The sequence below is a fragment of the Typopeltis vanoorti genome, chromosome 8 (assembly GCF_054136105.1).
Source record: "Typopeltis vanoorti isolate ZY-2024b chromosome 8, IOZ_Tvanoo_1.0, whole genome shotgun sequence".
NCBI lineage: Eukaryota > Metazoa > Arthropoda > Arachnida > Uropygi > Thelyphonidae > Typopeltis > Typopeltis vanoorti.
The window spans coordinates 16,931,540-16,954,546 of record NC_143556.1 but is presented as its reverse complement, the minus strand read 5'-3'; the positions used below and the strand labels follow the sequence as shown (position 1 = coordinate 16,954,546).

General features: G+C 35.9%; 1 protein-coding gene across 3 annotated transcripts in view; it reads right to left on the bottom strand.

Annotated features, from left to right (window-relative positions):
• Positions 1 to 23,007, bottom strand: part of LOC150103763 (cellular tumor antigen p53-like) — a 357,156-nt gene that overhangs the window by 101,975 nt on the left and 232,174 nt on the right. For all 3 annotated transcript variants that reach the window (XM_090396534.1, XM_090396535.1, XM_090396533.1), the window contains one exon: positions 6,148 to 6,337. In XM_090396534.1, the coding sequence (XP_090252660.1) occupies positions 6,148 to 6,337 (190 nt within the window). The remainder of the gene's footprint in view (positions 1 to 6,147; positions 6,338 to 23,007) is intronic.

Here is a 23,007-nt window from a genome sequence, read left to right as displayed (position 1 = left end):
TGAAAGTGGTAGAATAGTAAATGCTGCAGAAGACATTGTTGAGGTATTCAGTGATCAATTTATAAGGGTGTTTCATCCTGATCAGGGTGAATCATGAGGAACTTAAGTGTAGAGGACATAGGAGAGGAAAGCTTAATTGTGAGTGAGTAAGAGGTATCTGGGGAAATAAATAACTTTAATGTTAACAAGGCGATAGTATTTAATGACATATCACAACCCATCTTAAGGAAATGTTCCAGGGAACTGGCAGTAGCACTGGCATGCCTGTTTAATAAGAGCTTAGCAACAGCATAGGTTCTATTTGAGTGGAAGGAGTGTAAAATTGTTTCACTGCATAAAGGTGGTGTTAAGGCTGTAGCTTCAAATTATAGGTCGGTCTGTATATCTGGAGTTGTGGTGAAGGTCTTGGAGAGATTGGTGAGAAGTAGGATACAGAAATGGGTTGATAACAGGAGTATTCTCTGTGGTTATAAGCATGGGTTTGTTAAGAGGAGATCATTATTATTATTATTATTATTATTACGTCACACCTCCAGGGAGTCCAACGACTCATCTAATGAGGGCACCTACTCCATAACTCTCCGTCTCCACCACTCAAATCCACCAACAATAATGAACTGCAACTACCATCATCATCATCTACACCAATGCCAACGCAACAATAGAACATGAAAAAAATCATAACAAGTGAATCAAGATTTTTCAGAAGAGTATAATTAGCTGGCCTCGTTAGCCCAGTAATTAATATATCTGCTTTCCAACCAACAGGCTACAGGTTCAAATCAAGCCACGGATGTCTGTGATGGCTTTCAGTCGGGAGATTTCATTGCCTGATACGACAGAGTTTTCCTGCTTACTGGAGACCTGAAGTGGCTCAAAAATTCTGTTTGATCTCTAGAACAGAGTTTCTAGGCCATGTCAAAATTAAATACAATATATAAAGAATATTTAAAATCTGTAGCCTACCCAAAGCATAAAAGCATATTAAGAATAAGAAGGCACAAAGACTAAGGAGGCTAAAATAGCATGTTGTACTACCCACCAAGGGGTACATTCCAGAAAGGATAATGATAACAAATGCAGACAGGTAATGAATGTTACATTTACTAATGATACAGTTTTTGGCAACCCCCCACCCCTCAGTAATTTCACGAATACTATTTAAACCCTGAAAACTGCATTTTAAAGTGAGTAAACACCTCATCTAAATAGCTCACCCATGCTTTACAACTTTTTGTGGGTGGGAGTCACATTAAAAATTAAATTTGAAAATAAAAACTTTTTACCAGGATCTATTATATCCATACAAAGTAAGATGACTTTTGTTAGTTCTTTGCACATTTTGCTAAGATATCCTCTTCATATATTTACAAAAAAATCATTCTCAAGTGATATATAAAATTTATACTTTTCAGATGATCAGTAATTATTTGGACTTTCCATCCCATGTCTCTGTTTGTACTATATTAGCACACGCACATACATATCGGTTAATTCGTTTTTTTTTTTGCTTGTTTGTTTTTTTCTGCTACTGTATGAGCTTTCATTAGAGCAGATGCATTGATCTTATCAACACATTCGTGCTTTATTTTACACCAACTTTTTCTTCATCTCCTTGCCCTCAATTCACTTGTATTTAACTTGTGCTCGGCACACTTGCTCTGCTCACCATCCATCAGGTCCTTTACAATGATTGTAATTAAGATATTTCCAATTTGTAAGGACATAAACATGCTGCACCTCTCAATGCAGTTGGGATAAAAACTTCAATTTTCTAAATTAGATGTTTCACTAACTTACTTATGTACTAATGAGGTGACAAATACCTTGGACAAGGGAGATGCATATACAGCGGTGTACTTGGATTCTGCAAGGGCTTTTGATAGACTGCCACATGGCAAGCTCTCAAATAAATTGAAACAGATGGGACTGGATAACAGACTTCTGTGTTGGATCAGTGACTGGCTGTTGGATAGGTATCAGAAAGTTGTATATGGGGGTGCAGTATCTCGAAAGAGAAAGGTCAGCAGTGGTGTGCCGCAGTGGTCAGTTTTGGGGCCATTGTTGTTCAATAACTCAATGATATTGAGTTGGGTTTAACTAGTGATACCCAGCTGTTTGGGGATGATGCAAAACTGGGGAAAACAATGCACAGCCAGGCTGATGTTAATGCCTTACAAGAGGACTTGAATAGATTGCATGAATGGGTGGGCAGATAAGTGGAGCTATTCGTTCAATGTGGCAAGTATAAGGTTTTGAGATTTGGTAAGCAACGATGGGATCCAAAGCATACACTTGGTGGGAAAACTTTAACAGAAATAGAGGAGGTGAGAGATCTAGGAGTGATGGTGGACAAGAACCTGAAATTCAGGGACCACATTGCACAAGTTGTGAAGACATCACATCGAATAATGGCAATGATGCAAAGAACCCTGACATGCAGAAACAGAGAAGTTATGATTCCATTGTATAAGGTCTTGATCAGGTCTCATATGGATTATTGTGCACAGATTTGGTGGCTGGGTTTTCATGGTGAAGAGGACATGTTGGAAAGGGGACAGAGAAGATTCACAAAGGTATCTTGGGGTACGAGGTCCATGTTGAGTACGAGGATAGACTGAGAGAATGTAGAGCCTCGTGAATAGGAGGCTCCACATTCTCTTGTAGTTTTGCAGAGCCTCGTGAATAGGAGGAAGGGGGGGATATGATTGAAACATATAAGGTGTCAAGGGTTGTTATCAGGTAGACATGGAAGAGATTTTTCATAGAATGGGAGAGGGGAGTAGAACAAGAGGCCATTGCTGGAAACTGTATAGTGGAACCTCAGTTGTCAAATTTAATTTGTTCCCGAAGGCTGTTCGGAAACCAAATTATTTGAAAACTGAAACCATTTTCCCATAAGAATTAATGTAAAATGGATTAATCCATTCCCGAACCCCAGATGATTGTTTATTTAAACCTTTACAGCAGTACTTCATGCATAAGATCATATACGAACATAATGAAAATGCATAAAATCTTACATAAAAAGAATAAACACAATAAATAGATAAAATATAGATGAAAATTGATTGCCTCTTTATTTTTGAGTATTGCACGGATCGTTGATTTCGCCATACCGAACTGCATAGCAAGATCCGAGACACGAATGCTATTTTCAAGTTTGGATATGATTTCTTTTTTCATCTCTATCGTGGTTCTAACAACTTTTCTTTTCGCTTTGCTGCTATCACTATTCTTCTGCGGCCACATGGTGGCTTCATTAATAATAATTTATGGGAAAAAAAAACACACGAAGAAAATCAAGAAACCTCACTGCAAATTCGAGCAGATGTCTGCACTTAATGAAGGCTGACACGTAACTGACGCTTCTTGCCTTACAGCTCAGCACGCGGAACATGTGGTTGCCGCTTGCCTGTTCGGGAACCGAAATTCTGTTCGAAAACAGAGGCGTTCGACAACCGAGGTTCCATCATATAAGGAGAGTGTGAGCAAAGGAGTGAGAAGCAGGTTCTTCTTTGTATTCAGAGTGGTTGGTGAGTGGAATGCATTGCCTGAATGTGTTGTGGATGGACACATTAAATCAGTTGCGGTTGAATGAGCATTGTATGCAATAGTGAGTACCTCCAATGATGAGTCTCTGACTCCATGGAGGTCAGATGTTAACAATAATAATAATTCTTTAAGGGCACAAGCTGATTTATTTGTCAGGAACTTTTGACATGCTTTCTTCTTTTCCTTCACTGCCTCTTTAACTTCCAGTGTTCACCATGGAGTTCTTATTTTTCTATCCTTGCAGACACCCTCATGACATGCCTCTCTGGCAAAATCAATGTTTTCTTCGGGGCTTGCCACTGAATCTCTAAGGTTTGGATCCTGTTCTCAAACTCTATCATTTTTCTTGAATAATGTTGTGTATTTTAGTCTACAATTCACATCTGAGAGCTGTTTAACTTTTATTCACTTTAAAACTTTCTTACATGTTTTGTTTTCAATATGAAATCCAATTTTATCCTGCTCAAGGCCAAATGGTTATCACTTCCAATTTCAAATCCTCTGTACAGTCTAGTGTCCTGCACCAGGGAGAAAACATCACTATTAACAGTAACATAGTCAATGAGATTTTTCTTATTCATTGCCTCTTCTCTCCATGTGAATTTGTGCACATTTTTATGTTGGAACATGGTGTTAGTAATAACCAGTCCATGTCCTGAGCAAAATCCAACAGGTATTTGCCATTATTATTTGCTTTGCTCTTTGCTCCAAATTTTCCCAATATATTTTGTATGCCTGACAATCATTTCCTACTCTGCTATTTAGATCCCAACAAGGACCAAATTTTCCTTTTTCATTGTGTCAGTAGCTTTCTCTAAAGCATCAAAAAATTCCTCCACATCTACCTTAGTAGAACCTTCTGTGGGACCATAGGCACAAATAAGTCTCATTGTCCAGTTCCCCATTCTCACATTTGCCCACATTACTCTACTTGAGACTGACTGCCATTCAAGAAGATTAGCCTCGTATTTTGTGTTGAATACTATGGCTACTCCTTCTTTTCCTTGATTGTCAATGCCTGAATATAACATTTTGTATTTATTGCTCAGAATGATCTCACCAGTTTTTGTCTTTTTTGTTTCAGTCACCCCTATTAAATCGATCTGATACTTATCTAATTCCTCAGCTAGCTCCATTTCTTTGCCATTCAGACTTCTTATGTTGATAGTACCGATCTTTAACTCTGGTGATGTTGAATTGGTGTGTGCTTTCAGATTCGTTCAAGAATGTTTATAATATTAATATTAATATGTATATTATTAATATTCAAGAATGTGTATAAGCGGACTAATGGGGGAAGGAAGATTAGCTAAACTTATGTTTGAAATGGCTGGAGAAAGATTTGGAATAACAGAAGAAAAAAATCAAAGTGTAATAGCCAATTAAATCAGAGATCTGAAAAACAGACCAGGCTGTGTAAAAGATGTTGAATTAATCATACCTGTGTTAGCCTGTTATAACATCTGTTATAATGCATGTGAGTATGCATCAGAAAATTATTACAAGTAATACTTACAAATAGTACTGAGGTAATTTCATCCTTTTATTTACATTTTCTTGTACTGTTTTTCAACTGTAAGTGCTGCATGATGTGATTGAGAGTATGGCATTATGGACTGTTACCTAATAGCAACAGTTCTGAGTAATATTATTGAACATTAGCATACTGTTTTCTGTCATTTTGTGGTAATTTGAAAAATGGTGTAATGCAGTAGTTCTTAATAAAAATTTCCAAAAATAATAATAATAAGGCTCAACAAAAAGGCCCAAAATTTCAAATAAAAAATAGGCAATCTTCAGATTTTTCAATCAATCAGAAAGTTAGCAGGTATGATATTATATTGTTTCCTGTATTTTTTTCCTACACTTTCAGCAATTTTGGGAAAAGCTGTTGTCATATTTCAGATAGGATTATTATTAAATTTAAAAAGTCACTTCTTGCAATATCAGTATGAAACATGTTTACTCAGTTATTCCCATAAACACAGTATAAAACAAATCAATAATCTCATCTTCCATTCAGTGTTAGGGTTCAATGGCTGGCCATGACCAAACAACTTGGTTTTCTAGAAATCCAATCAATATAATGGTAGAGCACATTCTCTGGCTGATTTATCCGCCTTGTGAAATGAAAAAACCTGAATTTTTTGGAGGAAAACCCTGTCCCTCGGTATAAAGACCAGCTAACTTACTTTTTTACTTTCTAGCGAAAAACCTTTATAAAGGTTTTTCACATCCAGATGGAATTTTTATAATGCTGCAGTTCTAAATCCAGTCCTACTAAAAAAAGAAAGGGTATTGTCTTCACCAAATGAGCCATAGAGGCTACATTCAATAATAAACTTTGTAATTACTTGGTGTGAGACTATCATCCTGCTTATTAGAAACCTGAAGTGGTGGCTTGAAAAGATTCCATGTTTCTAGAAATCCTCCTCTTGAGCAGGGTTCCAGATTATTAAACTATCAGTCTGCTCAATGGCACTAATGTACTATAGGTTTATAAACTTTTTGTGAATAGGATTCACATTTAAAAAATAGTTTTTTTTTTTAATTTATTAATTTAGAAAAAAAAAGAATTATGACATAACTTACCTTTATTTGTGGGGTCTCCAGGATCAGAATGATTTAAACAACGCTTTACTAACTCGGTCTGATTTTCAGGTCTACTAAAAACAGCAAAAGCACGGATTGTATAGCCTGAAGATGGTGGTTGATCAACGTGGAAATGTATTGGACAAGCACATGCCATTTTCACAAAAAGTTTGTTCTTTAGTTCTGAATACTTAGGAAGAAAAGATAAAAATAAAGGCATTTATAAATAAAAGTGTATTTTTAATCACCTACAAGTATAGATCCTAATCTTCAACTCTTTATATCTACATACCTAGGTTTTATAGCTTATTCAATTTCTTTATTTTTGAAGAAAGACAAACTTTAAATGTCAAAAATGCAGAGCAATAAAAGTACTCATAATAAAAACAGCTTGTGAAAAGAACTAATGCTTGTATGCACAGAAAAAAAACTTATATTGAGCATTTCACTTTTCAGAAGATTGTTTCATATTAGAGTGTTGTTTAGCTGATATCCAATATTTTTTCTCAAAAACTGCTGTAATGTTTACCTGGCATACTATTTATAAACAGAGGCTAGTAATCCACTTTTCAATTGTAGGTAGATTTAAATAGCATTAAAACGATAAAAATTAAAAACAAACTGACATATGTAAAGCAAGATATTAAAATACAAAACTACTGAGAACATAAACACACAATAATCAGAATAAGATAAAATATAAAATTAAAAGAAAATGCAAAAATAAAATGGAGAGTCCAAACTGAAGCATTATAAAAATACTCTGGATTAGAGATAGTGGTTGGAAGTTTTTTCACTTGGTTATACTACAAATTAAAGATACCAAGAAATTATATGCTTGGTTTAATCCTTTATCCAAGTGTAAGCAAACAAGTTTCTACCTGAACTATTTTCAGGACTGGGCAACTCGTATATATGAGTTCAATGATATTGTATTTTCTATTAATTCCAAGTGAATGAAATTACACGAGGTCTATTAATACTAATATTTTAGTTCTGTTTTTATTGCTGTGCATTCTGAAGACCCCAGTTATTTTTGTTATCTAACCATAAGTCAATAATTTATACATTTTCTATTTGTGTGATGTGATGTGTCAATAGTTGCACAAACCAAATATTTTAGTTTGCTACATTTATTTCAGGTGGAGTATAGAAATTACAGCATTATTTTAATGTCATATTAACAATAAATGTTAATTGCCTTATAAATATTATATATGGTTGCATGATTTACAGAAACATTCACATTAAAAAAAAATATCAGGAACATATCTAGCATTATCAAGAGCGAGTGTGCATGCACACACCACATGGAGTCTGAAGACTCATTATGGGAGACCCAAACTATCCACATAATCTATCATACCTTTCCTTGAACCCATCAACAGACAAAGCACTCACAACTGACTCTGGCAATCCATTCCACTCATTCACAACTCTCCAAGCAAAAAATTTAGTCCTCACACCCCTACTAACTACACCTTTATTCAACTTCCAGGAATGACCCCTTGTTCTGGTCCCTCGAACCAAGCGCTGAAACATTTCCCCTGCATCAATCCTATAAAACCCCTTAAGCAACTTAAATGTTTCTATCATATCCTCTCTTTTTCTCCTATCAACCAACTTCTGCAATCTACACACACACCCTCACAATCTATCTTCATAGGGAACATTCCATAGACCACTCACCATCTTGATAACTTGTCTCAGTCTTCTCCATTGCTTCCACATCCCCCAAGAGACAAGAGTTGAGAACAGTAATCCAGGTGTGGACATATTAAGGACTAATAAAAAGAGGAATAACAACTTCCTTATCTCTACTTGTTAGTGTGTTCTTCAATAGCCAAGTAATCTCATGGGCTACCTTAGCAACCTTGGCAATATGTCCTCTAAATTTTAACTCACTGTCTACCACCTCTCCTAAATCTCTAGCTTTCTCTATTTTACAGTATAGTGCCATCAATGTGATACACAGCTTGTATCTGTTTATCTCAAAATGCATAACTTTACATTTCTCCACATTGAACTGACACCCATTATCTTTTGTCCATACTCCTATTTAAATCATCCTGCAAGCTCTCTCTCCACATCATTAACTTCCTTGATTAACTATTACACTACCTAATTTCACATCATCAGCAACTGAATATTTCCTTTCAAGTTATTTCCTATATCATTTATATACAAACTAAACAGCAATGGTCCCAGCACTGAATCTTGTGGCACACCACTAGTCATCTGCTTTCGCCTCGATTCTGCCCTTCCATATACCACTTTTTGATATCTGTTCAACAGCCACTCTCATCCACTTAACTAGTGTCATATCCATCCCCATTTGTTCTAATTTGTGTAACAGAGTTCCATGTGGTATTCTGTCAAATGCCTTTGTAAAATCCAGCACGATCACTGTATAGCCATTTCCTTTATCCAACTCTGCTGTTACTCTATTATAAAAAGTTAGTAAATTACTAAGGCATGACTGACCTTTCACAAAACCATGTTGCCCCTCATACAGCATATGTTTATCGATCCATTCTTGAATTCTCTTTTCAACCAATTTTTCCAATACTTTTACACTACACTTGATATACTGATTGGTCTATTATTTGCTACTGCAGTCTTAGAACCTCCCTTATGAAAGGGAATTATTTTGTCCTCTTCCCGCTCCCTCGGAAACCCTATCAGAGATGAGACTTAAAGTAAAGAGTCTAGTCAGAGGCATTGCCAGTTCCTTTGCACATTCTCACAAAACCCTAGCTGATATCCCATCTAATCCCACAGTTGTATTTACATTGAGATTTTGCAATATCCTAAGAACCTTCAATTCATCCACCTCTGTGCTCAGATATGCTAAAACAGTAACCTTACTAGGATGCTATACCCTTGCAAAGTGGTCACTCAGTAACTCAACTATTTTATCTGCTTCTGTCTCCTCATGACCATCATCATCACTCATTATGGTTAATCTTCCATAACCATTCTTCCTCTTATTGCCACATAATGAAAGAACTCTTTAGGATTTTCTTTGGCCTACTTGGCTAGATTCTTCTCATAATCTGATTTTGCCTTCCAATACTGTTCTTTATATACCCTCCACAGCATTTTCTTCTTCTGCAGCTCATGCTTAATGATATTACTCATCCATCTAACACCTACATGATGAACCCTCCTTACCTTAGGTATACAATTTAATACTGATTCCTCTAGATGACCCTTAACTATCTCCCATGCACTACTATCATCCTTACCCTGCAGTGTTTTATGCATGGCACAGATTTAAGCTTCCTCCTAAGCTTGTCATAATCAGAATAAAATCAGAATATTCCTCCATTTGTACGATCTCCCCAGTCAAGACCACATGGTCATTTTCACCAACCAGAGGCAATGTTGTGACATTGGTTATGAATAACTAAATTATATATTTAGTTTAATCCTTTATCCAAGTGTAAGCAAACAAAGTTTGTGCCTGAAGTATCTTCAGGACTGGAGCAATTTGTAGTAAAGGTGGTATAATTTCTGATCACTTGCCTTAGTATCCCATAATGCAAAGCACATCTGCTTGCGGACATGTATATTGCTATGCATTAAGGGAAGGGTCACTACCAAGACAGGTTTCGACCTTTATTGAGGTCTCTTCAGTGGGAGGAGCCAGACCCAGAGGTGATACCAAGGTTGAAGCAATGCAGAAGTCATATTTATCTATACAAGTTGCCAAAAGGTGTCACACCTTATTATTATTAAATTATTAAATTACTCTGTATTACTTCAACCTTGGTATCACCTATGAGTCTGACTCCAACTGAAGAGACCTTAATAAAGGTCGAAACCAGTCTGGGTAGTGACCCTTCCCTTAATGCATAGCAGTATACATGTCTGCAAGGAGATGTGCTTTGCATTATGGGATACTAAGGCAAGTGATTAGAACTTATACCACCTTTACCACAAGTTGTCCCAGTACTGAAGATATAAGGGGGACCGGAAAGTAATCAATTATTTTTAATAGGTCATTTTTAGCCAATTGTTTTTTCTTAAATAACACATAAATTATTAAATTTGATTTTTATTTAAATATTAACATTACTTTTCTATTTAAAAAATCTGGTTTTTTTTAATTTTAGATTATTTTTTTTAATATGGCGGACTTTCAAGTTGAAGAGCACCATTTACGTCATTGTATGCTGTTTTTGTTTCATCAAGGAAAGAATGCTACCGAGGCTACCAAAATCATTTGCTCAACTTATGGAGACGCATTGAAGGTTAACAAATGTCAACGATGGTTTAGGAGATTTGCAGAAAAAATTTTGATCTCTCTGATCATCCTCGATCTGGAAAACCTCTTACTCTAGATGACGATGCTCTTAAGACTCTCGTTGAATCAGATACAAAACAAACCATACAAGAATTAGCAGAGAAACTTAATTCATCATGGTCAACTGTCCAAGAGCACTTACATAAGAGTGGCAAGGTTCTTAAACAGGGTGTATGGGTACCACATGAACTGTCAGAAAACAATAAAGCACAGAGATGGGCGATTTGCAATTCATTGTTGACCAGACAACAAAATGACCCCTTTTTGGAACGAGTCATAATTGGTGACGAAAAATGGGTGCTGTATAAGAATAATGAATGCAAAAAACAGTGGCTTTCTCCAAATCAAACTCCAATTCCAACACCTAAAGATGGACTTCATCCACAAAAGGTTTTGTTGTCCGTTTGGTGGGATATTTATGGAATTATTCATTACGAACTCATGGAACAAGGTAAGACTATCACAGCAGCCATCTACTGTGAACAATTAGAGTGACTACATCAAGCATTGTTAATCAAACATCCTGCGCTTGTCAATCGAAAAGGGGTAATTTTGCAGCAAGATAATGCAAAACCACATTCTGCAAGAATGACTCAAGAAAAAATTAGGCAGTTAGGATGGGAACTTCTACCATATCCTCCATATTCACCGGATATTGCCCCTAGTGACTATCACTTATTCAGGTCCTTAGAACACAGCATAAGAAATAAAACTTTCCGTTCGCAAGATGATGTCCAAAAGAGTTTGATATCATTTTTTGCCTACAAAGAAAAAAACGTTTTTCAAAAAAGGAATTCTAAACTTAGTAGATCGTTGGAATAAGGTTATATTTAATGATGGCAATTATAAAATTGAATAATGTTAATTTATTCTTTAATAAAATTTATATCAAAAATGTAGTTCAAAAAATTGATTACTTTCCGGCCCTCCTTATACTTCAGGCGCAAACTTTGTTTGCTTACACTTGGATAAAGGATTAAACTAAATATATAATTTATAGTCTAACCAAGTGGGAAAAAAAACTTTCAACATCTTTCTCTAATCCAGAGTAATTTAATAATAAGGTGTGATACCTTTTGGCAACTCGTATAGGTAAATATGACTCCTGCATTGCTTCAACCTTGGTATCACCTCTGGGTCTGGCTCCCACTGAAGAGACCTCAATAAAGTTCGAAACCGGTCGAGGTAGTGACCCTTCCCTTAATGCATAGTAGTATACATGTCTGCAAGGAGATGTGCTGTGCATTATGGGATACTAAGGCAAGTGATCAGAACTTATACCACCTTTACCACGAGTTGCCCCAGTCCTAAAGATACTTCAGGTGCAAACTTTGTTTGCTTACACTTGGATAAAGGATTAAACTAAATATATAATTTATAGTCTAACCAAGTGGTTATGGATAGCGCTTCTGATCTTTTGAACCAGATCCAGTATTATCACACCTCTAGTACCCTCCATCACATGCTGCCTCAAGTAATTATCTCTCAGTAAGTGTATAAATTCCATTTCCTTCCTGCCATGCGATCTTTCTTCCTTATAGTCCATATCTCCATAGTTGAAGTCCTCAATAATAATCACTCAACCTATACTCATTGTACTAATTTGACAATGCATATCTTCCAGATTGTTAGATCCTGAATGAGAAAATTTTGAGAAGAAATTATTCATTCAGGATTTAACATGCAAAAACTAACAACTAAAGGAGATGCCTGCACTTCAGCAGAAAATAGAGAAAAGTTGTTTACTGTATGTGAAAGTATATATTCCTTTGTATGTAAATTACTAAGATCTTATTGTTATTTAACCAGAGATCAAAGTGAGAATTTGTATCATAATATAGCATGTGTGTAAGGAAAATATTTAGTTCGTTAAGATATCCAGTGTATTGTAAGTCTCCAGACAATTTTAAGTAACAGTCCAAAGGTTGCATGCTAGCCACCCGATCAGCGTAATGTGGGGGGCAATAACATACGTGGAAGGTGACACAGGCACGCTTTCCAAGAACAGCACCCTAACAGCAAAGGGAGAGCAAAGGATCAACTTGGGGGCATAAAATAAAGAGTGTCATGCAGAAAAGATATGGTGAATATAAGGAGATGTGCGCCATATCTCGCTCTCTTGTTCCTGGTTCCTGCTTGGTGATTTTGACTGGTGGCTCGTGAGAGACGTGCGTAGATGTTGCGATGTAGAACAGCGGGCCTTTTCCTGAAGATACCTAAGAAATTCCACATGGAGCCGTTTGTGAATTATCGGCCTTGCAGAATTGTGCCAATCGCTGGATGTCCCATCGGAAAGAGTGGAGAAAGTCCCCTAAGATGCGGCAACAATTACTTCTGTGTCCGGTAGCAGAATTCAAGGACAGCGGGAGCTCATCGCCAGACACAGATGGAATAAGCAGAAGGTAACCAGACCACGTAGAAGCGACATATTGTCTGAAACAGAATCGGTAATGTAGAATATTTCATTGTATGTTTCAGAATTGTTAAAGGAAGAAAAAACATGTGTAAGCATAAAGTATGGACAATTAATAGAGGACTTTAGTAGGAATTCCTTTTGAAAATAACTAGTAACCCTTAGCAGAGATTGTCTGGAGGCAGTTATATTATTGAATGAGATTGAACCTGATAAAAATGAAACGGGTATTACTGAGAGCTTTTAATTGAAAACCTTAAGAATGTGTATATGTGTAACTTAAGAATAACTTGAGGAAAGAGATTACAGGTTATGCAATGTGATATAGCATTTTGAACTAACTTAGCGTGAACTTAATTTATTTAGCATGTACTGATTTCTTTTGCATTGAATATATGTTACCTTTTAACTGTAAAATATTTGATTTCCCAATAAACATGTTTTATTACATATGCCTGATTGTAAGGACAAATTACCACTTATAAAAATAGAACCTTAGCGGGAAGAATTTAGAAGTTATATAATGATAGATTACAGATCACGACTGCAAAGTACCAGAAATCTATATAATCATAACGAAGAATAAAATAATGTGTGTATGCCTTAAGATCTAGGATTATTTCCCTGAGCAAGAATCTTTTCTGTTATAGGATCTGGCGCAGCATAATACAAATTTTGCCAGTATCTGAAGAGGAAATAACCCTAGATAGAAATAAGATAGGCTAGACAACAGAATAGATAATAGTGGATATTGAGATAATAAAGAAAGAAAATAGTAGATAGTAACAAAGTAACAAGATTATCTGTGGAACTCCCTGGCCTACAGCAACAACAACTGTATATTTTTCTTTACTGGCTTTAATCTCACTCCAGTGTTATATTTTTGTCCTTCGTATCTTTTACTATATTACTTTGACTCTCTTTTATCTTATCTATTTTTACTCTCTCTATAGGGCCTCTAAGATATTCTATTAACTTGATTTCTGTGAGACGTCCCCTTTTCGAGCTCAGGCAAATTTATTTGTTCAATAGCTGCACCAGCCTGAGTCTAAGGATAGAAAATGTCTTATCCTCGGGATAGTTCACAGAAATAAAGTGCCACTAATATTATCTAATTATATCAGGAAGCTGCAGATATCCTAGCCTTGCAGTCGTAGCCCCTTCACACTAATTTTAACCTGGATATTCCCCACACTTATAGGTTCGATATTTTAATGAGTGGTGAGTCAGTCATCATGGTCAGATTACACAAATGCATACAATATAAAGCATATTTATTGAATAACTAAGAAAATACATACAATTAATAAGGTGTTAAGTCAATACTAAGGTAAATTCTGTCTAAAGTTTAACATTCAACTCTCGTACTTAATATACACAAGTCATGATTACATTTAAGACATCTAATAAATGAGTTTCACAATAATTAAACATGAACTGGTGCTCATCTGGCACAAAACATTTGTTTAACTCTAAAGGCACCTTTAAGTTCAATAATCAGTTCTATTACAACGTCCGTTGAAGTCACATAACACTAGGATTCTCAGGCAGATAGTTAATGAGATTCCTTTGATTGTTCCTGAAAGTTCTTAGGTATCAAAGTTCACTTTTCTTTTACTGAGGATCTTAATCTCTTTCACTCACTATTATCAAACAATATGGGTATGAAAATGATAGTACTCATTATATCAGAATTGATGTGATACTGAATTGATCAGAATTGATGTGATCACATCAATTCCTTCGTCTGTTTCTTTGTGGTGGAATAATGCTGCTGCCATAACCTGTCGCCACGTGGAATTCACCTGCACAACACGAATTTTGGTGCTCGCTCCAGCTTCCTAACATCGGCACGTTCTCGTCGATGGCCTGCACTTTTGTTCCGCCGTAATCTGGTGCTTCATCTAGCCGGGATATGCTAGTCTGCTATGGGAGCGTAAGAACTGCCCACCACGGGCACAGCACACTGAGAGGTTTCCGGAACAGAAAAAAACTAGGGGGTTTCCGACCTGCGCTGCCGTATATATTTCCTTTTTTCAGCACCCTCTATTCTGAGTTCGAACCTCATACACCGAAGTCCCTTATTCGTTCCTACTCGGTGACGTCACTCCATTACCTTACGGAGTCGTATTTTCGGGAATGCGTACCTCGAATACTTTTCCATGAATTCTATAGCTACAGGTGTTACGTCACGACCGTGGTATTTCCGTAACCTTCGACCTTTTGTTAGCAGTGTACTAACTTTCTTGTTTACATAAGTTTTATACTATTGCTGAGGTTTTATCATATATTCAAAATTACATTAATTCTATTACATTCTTAGATTGTAGAAAGCCTCAGATTTAATACTTTTTCTTTAATCTTATTCTCTATAGTTTAACATGATAATAATCTCTACTAATTTTAAGTTGACGGCAAAAAGGACAAGTATGTTCCTCCAGTTAGATTCTTATTTCAATAAAGTCTCCCATTCACGATCTAACACCAGACTGCTTCAAATGAACAGCCACCCTCCTGCCTTTCTCCTATTCTTTTTGGTAGCAATTCATCTGCTATCATTACCAGTACCCCTAACCCCATCCTATCTTCTCTACCTTCCCTGAAATTACTAAACCCTTCATATTCTATTCGTGTAACTATATCATCTGCTGTTATCTAAGTCTCACTAATGCCTATAACTTTTAGCGAGGCTGCACTAACCAATGCCAAAAACTCCTCCCTCTTGTTCCTGATACTTCTGGCATTAGTATGCTGTTGACTGTGCCATTTGTAATTGTTTAGTAATTTATATTTTATAGTTTATGATATATTGTTATTACATTACTTTTTAACTCAAAGTGTTTCCCCTTTTACTTTGTTATTTTTGTGGTTGCTTGAGCTAGTACAAAATGCCTATATCATCTAATCTCTAACTCATGTATAATACTATTATTTAACTTTAGTCCGTTCGTAATCAACTTAGCTTTACCCCCCCTCCTTTCAAGGCCATAAAGTATAGTCTCACACGTGCTAGTATCGTAGTCTTAGGAAAAGCCTCTGGCTGAGACCAAATCCTTAATCTACGTTGCTATAATTCAAATGTATTAATCCTTAAAAATTTATTTTTTGTTAATGACTGTGCCATTAAGGATAGTGTAAAAGAATTTTCATCTTTCCTTTACATACAAAAGAATAATTTAGCTAAGCACATATAATAACCCTTAAATCAATTTTATCTCAAGCAACTCCAAATTACTCAGTGGTGGCCGTTACTTTACCTAGGTTACACAGGTCCGATTTGATTATGAGACAATGCATTGGCTAACAAAGATCAGGCAAACTATTAACAAAACCAAACATGTTTATTCTAACTAAGACAATAAACATACAAAGGAACTAGGAGATATCACGTGCCTGATTCTCCACACATTCATTAAAACAATTCACTTAAAGTATTAGACAAAGAAAATATTTACACTCAACTTATTTGACATGTGGAAGGATTTTAGCACACATAACCTTACTCTCATTACAATTAATATAAGGCAAAATTACACTATACACGTTCTAAACATTATGTAACACAAGCATTATGCAAGTCTACAGTATTCTATTATACACATTCAAACTGACGTTCGGCTTTCTGACCTCTTTAAATACAATCTACTTGCAAGCTCACTATATCATTTTTATATAATGAAACCTGTGGTGAATTCATCACTAAAAAACACACGTACTAACCACAGTGATAAGTTTTAATACGTAAATATTTCATCCCAAGTATCTTGGGACATCCTCAGTACAGTAATTCAAACAATACTAGGAATAACATACAGTTAGGGTGCATGATTACAATGGAATCTCAATATGTGTGCAGTAACGTGCTATATAGAAGTAAATTAAAATATAACTGGAAAAAAAAAAAAAAAAAACATATATAAAGAGACTATTTTACACAATTTTGTATGACAATTTCCCATACTTTAGGAATAGTAAGAACGTCCGTTGTGGTTTAAATTTGGTCTGTGTAGTAGGGCTTCAGCACTTTCTTTATATAAACGTTCATGTTTATATAAAAATCTATGTAAAAGTTTTGACTTTTCCCAATGGATCCTATGGTTTGGGTTTTCTACCCCGTGTTGAGAGAGACCAGATTTCTGTTCCGAGATGCGTTTCTGAACAGATCTACCCGTCTGTCTAAAGTAAGACAAATTGTGGGAGCATGGGATATCATAAATGCCAGGTAACATCAGAGGTGAGAGTTTGTCTTAGGAGAAGTAACAAATTATAGATCTGGTTGATGGGTTTGTAAGTAGCGGCAAAATTGTATTTCTTCATAATTTTTGAAAGATGTTCAGAGATGCCTTTGAAATAAGGTATGGGAATCCTATAGGCTTCTTCTTGTCTAGGTTGATGTGTGGGAAGTGACTGATGATTTTTTGAGTTGTTTTAAGATTATATCCATTTAGTATGGCTGTATTTGTGATTATTTCTAGTTCTTGGTTTAGAGATTCTTCAGAGGAGCAGAATTTGTGTGCTCTGGTAACTAGTGATTTAATGATGCCAAATTTCTGAGATTGATGATGAGCAGAAGAATTGTGAATGTAGCGACCTGAAAATGTAGGCATGCGATAGGCAGACATGGTGATGGAACCGTCTTCTTTTCTTTGAATGTGTAAATCCAGAAAGGAGTTTAGAAACAGGTGTAATTCATGTTTGGGATGATCCCAGACTGCAAAGACGTTGTTGACATATCATAGCCAAATATTTGGTTTGGGTTCAAAAGTGAAAATTTTTTCTTCCAAGTGTTCTAGAAACAGGTTTGCTAAGTTTGGTGATAAAGGAGACCCCATTGCTGTTCCTTCTTCTTGCTTGTAAATTTTACCTATCCATGTGAAGTAACCAGATATAATAACAAATTTGAATAATTCAACTATATCAGACAGAAATTTTTGAGTTAATAATTCTACTGCTTCTTTATGGGGAATGTTAGTGAAGAAGGAGACAATGTCAAAGCTAATTAACAAGTCAGTTTTTAACAGTTTAATGTCTTTTATTTTTGTGTGAAACTCTGTGGAATTTTTGATTGAAGAGGTTGAATGGCCTATGTGAGGACGGAGAAGGTTAGATAAGAATCTTGATAACTTGCAAGTCGGGCTGTTAATAGAATCCACGACGGATCTGAGTGGAACATTAACCTTGTGAAGCTTAGGTAAGCCATAAATTCTAGGCCTAGCATGGTATGTCTTGAGTTTTTTAATTGTTTCTACATCTAAGGAGGAGGTTTCATCAAGTAACTTATTTAATTTCCTGAGTTGATGTTTTGTAGGATCATAATCCAGTTCGGTGTAAGTATTATGATCTCAGAGTTGTAAATTAATTTTTCGGTCATATGAATTGGTATCAAGAACCACAGTGGTATTTCCTTTGTCAGCTCTGGTAATGATTATGTTTTTATTACGTTTTAAGGAGGCAAGAGCTTTCAATTCTGATGGTGGGATATTTAAGTCCGAAGGTTTGGCATCAGGCCCGGCTGGTGGCGCATTGCGAAGTGTGCATATACACAGACACCGCAGAAGAAAAGGCACTTAAAAGATGTCAAAAAATATGAGATAAGAGTTTAAACGAAGAACGATTGGTACAGAATGGTACATATAATTATGAATGTACATCGTCTTCCGTTAGGGCCCCTTCAGATCTTCCTGGAAACGAACAAATAAATTCTGAAATTGTATCCTGGACCCGATTATATCACTGTAATTTTTGATTAAAATTTAAGAAAATATACCTAAAATAGTTCTTTATTTTTTGATGTATCATAAATCAACTTATGATTAATTGTTGAATTCCGTGTAAGGGCCGTATCCTAATTTTAATCGGATCGGATGCATGTGGTCTGGCACAAAAAGTCGGCTTACTACTGATAACTCATTCTTCTCGACATTCGAGCCTGTTATATTAGTGGGCTGTTAAGGCGGCGTCAGCGACACAAAATAATCGGTGAACTCTCGAGTCCAATGCAAAACATTTCACTATGTCACACCTTCATGGTGCCAGTTTCTATCTCCCCACTTCTCATATGCAGTGTGGGTGACACCTTTCAAGGACTCTCTTCTTCCAGTTCTCTCTCTCTCTCTCTCTCTCTCTGCAAGAGTACAATAGTAAAATAGTACTGCAGGCTGGCTGATAAGTAAAATACATAGGACTGAACCTGATGGCATTATATCAGAAAGCTTCCCAACCAGTTAGCAAAGAACTCTGTTCCATTTACTATGCCATATCATACCTGGACATAGTCTTGGGGAGGGGGGGGGGTAAGGTAATGTGTGGACAGAAGACCGGGCTCTTAACTGTGTGGGAAGCGCATTTGAATGTCTTTCCATTCTGCATGCATTTCTTTAATTCTTCCTGTCCATTAATAATAAAAAAACAACATAATCAAATATACTTTTACTGTTAATGACAAAAAATTTCCTACAAAAAAAAATGAGAATAAATAAAATAAAATAAATAAATAAATAAAAATCTAATCAAAAGTCCAAAAACATTAACAATACAAAAATGTTTTCACATCCACTTCACCAATGTTTGTGGCCTTAACAGTAGTATAAATGATGAACACTCCAGACTGCTTATTCCTAATAGAACCTTAACTACCTTCCATCACAAGTATGGTATGGTATGTTACTGTTTAAACTGGCTTCCCTCATCTAATTCCATCAAGCTGCTAGGGATGTGGAGGTGGGAAGGACTGCCTATTGTTCAGGATTAAACATTTCACTAATTCCTCATGTACAGTGCTGATAGCTATGCTTGTCTATGAAAGCTCTTTACAAGCAGCAGTGATTTGATCTGGTATTGGTGTTGGACCTGCCCATTTGTAAATGCATTGGGCCCTGGGCTGAATGAACATAGACAATTAGGGGATGGTATTAGTGTCTTGGTATTTTTTTAAGATGGTTAAAACCTGTTTAGTTGCTGCCAATTTCAATATTCATGTATCAAATTGCTGTACTCTGCATGTGATATCTCTGTGAAGTATCATATGCTTCATATAGCTTAGGTGTTCACAGTTGTTCATCTCTAAGTCTGAGGTTTAATTCATAACACCAAAAAAACAAAATAATTTTTTTAATTTTTAATTTAATTTTTTTTTATTTTTAAATTTTTATACCCAGCATTAGAGAAGAGAAAATTTGGAGAAAAGAACAAAGCTAATAATAATGGCAAATATTTGTTGGATTTCTGCTCAGGACATGGTCTGGTTTTTACTAACACCACTTTCCAACATAAAAATGTGCACAAATTCACATGGAGAGAAGAGGCAAGGAATAAGAAAAGTCTCATTGACTATATTATTGTTGATAGTGCAGGACACTAAGAGTGTACAGATGATCTGAAATTGGAAGTGATCACCATTTAGTCTTGAGCAGGCTAATTGAATTTCATACTGAAAAGAAGAACATATAAGAAAGTTTTAAAGCAAATAAAAGTTGAGCAGCTCATAGATGTGAACTGTAGACTAAAATACACAAATATGATGAAGAAAAATGAAAGAGTTTGAGAACAGGAACCAAACATTGGGGATTCAGTGGCAAGCCCTGAAGAAAACACTGATTGATTCAGGAAGAGAGGCATGTAGTGGGGTTGTCTGCAAGGATAGAAAAATCAGATCTCTATGGTGGACACAGGAAGTTAAAGAGGCAGTGAAGGAAAAGAAGAAAGCATATCAAAAGTTCCTGGCAAATAAGCCAGCTTGAACTCTTAGAGAATACAGAGACAAATGTAAGAAAACTAAACAGTATGTAAAACTAGCTAAACAAAAGTCATGGGAAGACTTTGGCAAGAACTTAAAAAATAAATATCAAGAAGGTGGCAAGGCATTCTGGAGGTTGTTGAAGAAGCTTAGAAATGGAGGAAAGAGTACTGTAAAAGGATTTAGAGATGACAAAGGTGATATGAAAACTGGAGAAAAAGATATCCTTGAAGTATGAAGTAATTACTTCGAAAAATTACTAAATGAAACTAGCAGTGATGACAGCACAGTGATAAAAAACACTGACCAGGCATGCAATCAGGAATACATATCCATGCTTGAAGTAGAAAAAGCCATCAAAAGTCTGAAATGTGGTAAGGCAGCTGGAGAGATGATATCAGATCAGAAATGCTCAAGTTTGGAGGTATAAAAGTTTTACAGTGGCTACACTGCATAGTTCAGAGGGCCTGAACAGAAGGACAAATTCCAGATGATTGGAGTAGAGCTCTCATAGTACCCACCTATGAAAAGGGAAATAAAACTGATTGCGAGAATTACAGAGGTACTTCCCTACTGAGTGTTCCTGGTACGATTTATGCCAGTATACTTGAGAAACGTTTGAGAAGGATTGTGGAATGGAAGCCTGGTGAGCAACAAGCTGGATTCAGGCCAAACAGAGGTTGTCAGGATCAGTTATTCACTTTACAACAAATAGTTGAAAAGTCATGGGAATATAACAAAGATCTGTATTTAAGTTTTGTAGATCTGGAAAAAGCATATGACAAGGTGTCAGAGAGAAGCTATTCAAAATGCTACAGTTGTATGGTGTCGGTGGATCATTATATCAAGCAATACTTAGTATTTATTTGAGTGGTAAGTCAGCAGTTAGAATTGAAGGAAGTACAGAGAGAGAGAGAGAGATGGTTTAATGTTAAATCTTGTGTCAGACAAGGATGTACATTATCACCTCTGTTATTCATTATCTATAGGGATTACATTATGAAGGAAAGGGGTATTAAACCTGATATCAAAATTGGAGATGTTAATGTCAGCTCTTGCTTTATGTGGATAATGTTATACTTCTAAATAAATCCACTACAAGCCTGCAAGATTCCCTGACTAAATTGAATAACTGTTTTATAGATATGGTATGAAGGTCATCAATAACAAGACAAAGATAATGAAAATATCAGCTGCATTGTGAATGGAGAAACTATAGAACAAGTAAAACATTTCAGCTACTTAGGCACGAATTTTAGTGAAGATGGTAAATTAAATATGGAAATAGATAACAGAATTAACAAAGCTGGTATGGTAGGAAGTAAACTGAATAAATTTATGGAATAAGAGAGAAATTAGTCAAAACACTAAATTAGCTGTATACAAGACAGTGTGCAAACCAATTTTAACTTATGGATCTGAGAGCTGGGTCAGAAGTAAAACACTAGACCAGAGACTGCAGATACGAGAGTCCTAAGAAAGATTAGGGGCACGAACAGATGGCATCAATGGCAATATCATATTAAAAAAGAGGATATTAGGAAAGAACTTGACATCATCAGCATCCAGGAATGCATTAGCAGAGCTAATCTCAGGTGGTATGGTCACTTAAACAGAATGGGCAGGGAAAGATTAGCCAAACAAGTGTTCTCTGCCAGGTTAGCAGGAAAGAGACCCAGAGGAAGACCAAGATATGTGGATTGATACGGTAAAAAGTGCCTTAGAAGATAGCTATATAAATATAAGATCTGACAATGTTGTAGCTTTGATAGGTAACAGATTCGAAATACAATTTTATTAATACAGACCAATATTTTATAATAAAAACATTTATTCAAACCTACCAGTTTTGCCAGCAAACTGTCTGGCTTTTTCAAGGCATTATGGAGATATGAAAGTTAGTAAATGCAAATTAAAAGGAACATAAAAAACATTGTAAACCAAACCAGTATCTATGGTTACACGTTTCGTGTGACAGAGATGACTTATTGTTCTTATTCATTATCACGCATGTGTGTTTGTTGTAGACTTGTAATGTGATTACTGGCTAGCTGTAGTTCAGATTGATTGAGAGAGAGGGTCAAGTTTTTCCACGAACTGTTTAGAATTACACCCCGATTTCTGTTGAGGTTTCCGCCGGTTATTAGTACTATTGTGGCTTCCTTAAATACACGATGCCTGTATTCGTCATCGAGATATGGCATGGAGCTGTTTTGCCAATCTATCGTGTGGTTAGACGTGCGGAAATGATGTGCTAAGCCCTGGAAGAGATGCTTCTGTTGTGGTTTACACCAACATGTTCTTTTTGTCTAATTTCTAAACTTCGTGAAGTTTGTCTGATGTAGGCAAGACCACAGGAGCAGGGAATGTAATATACTCCTGGATATTTGTAGAACGGAACTT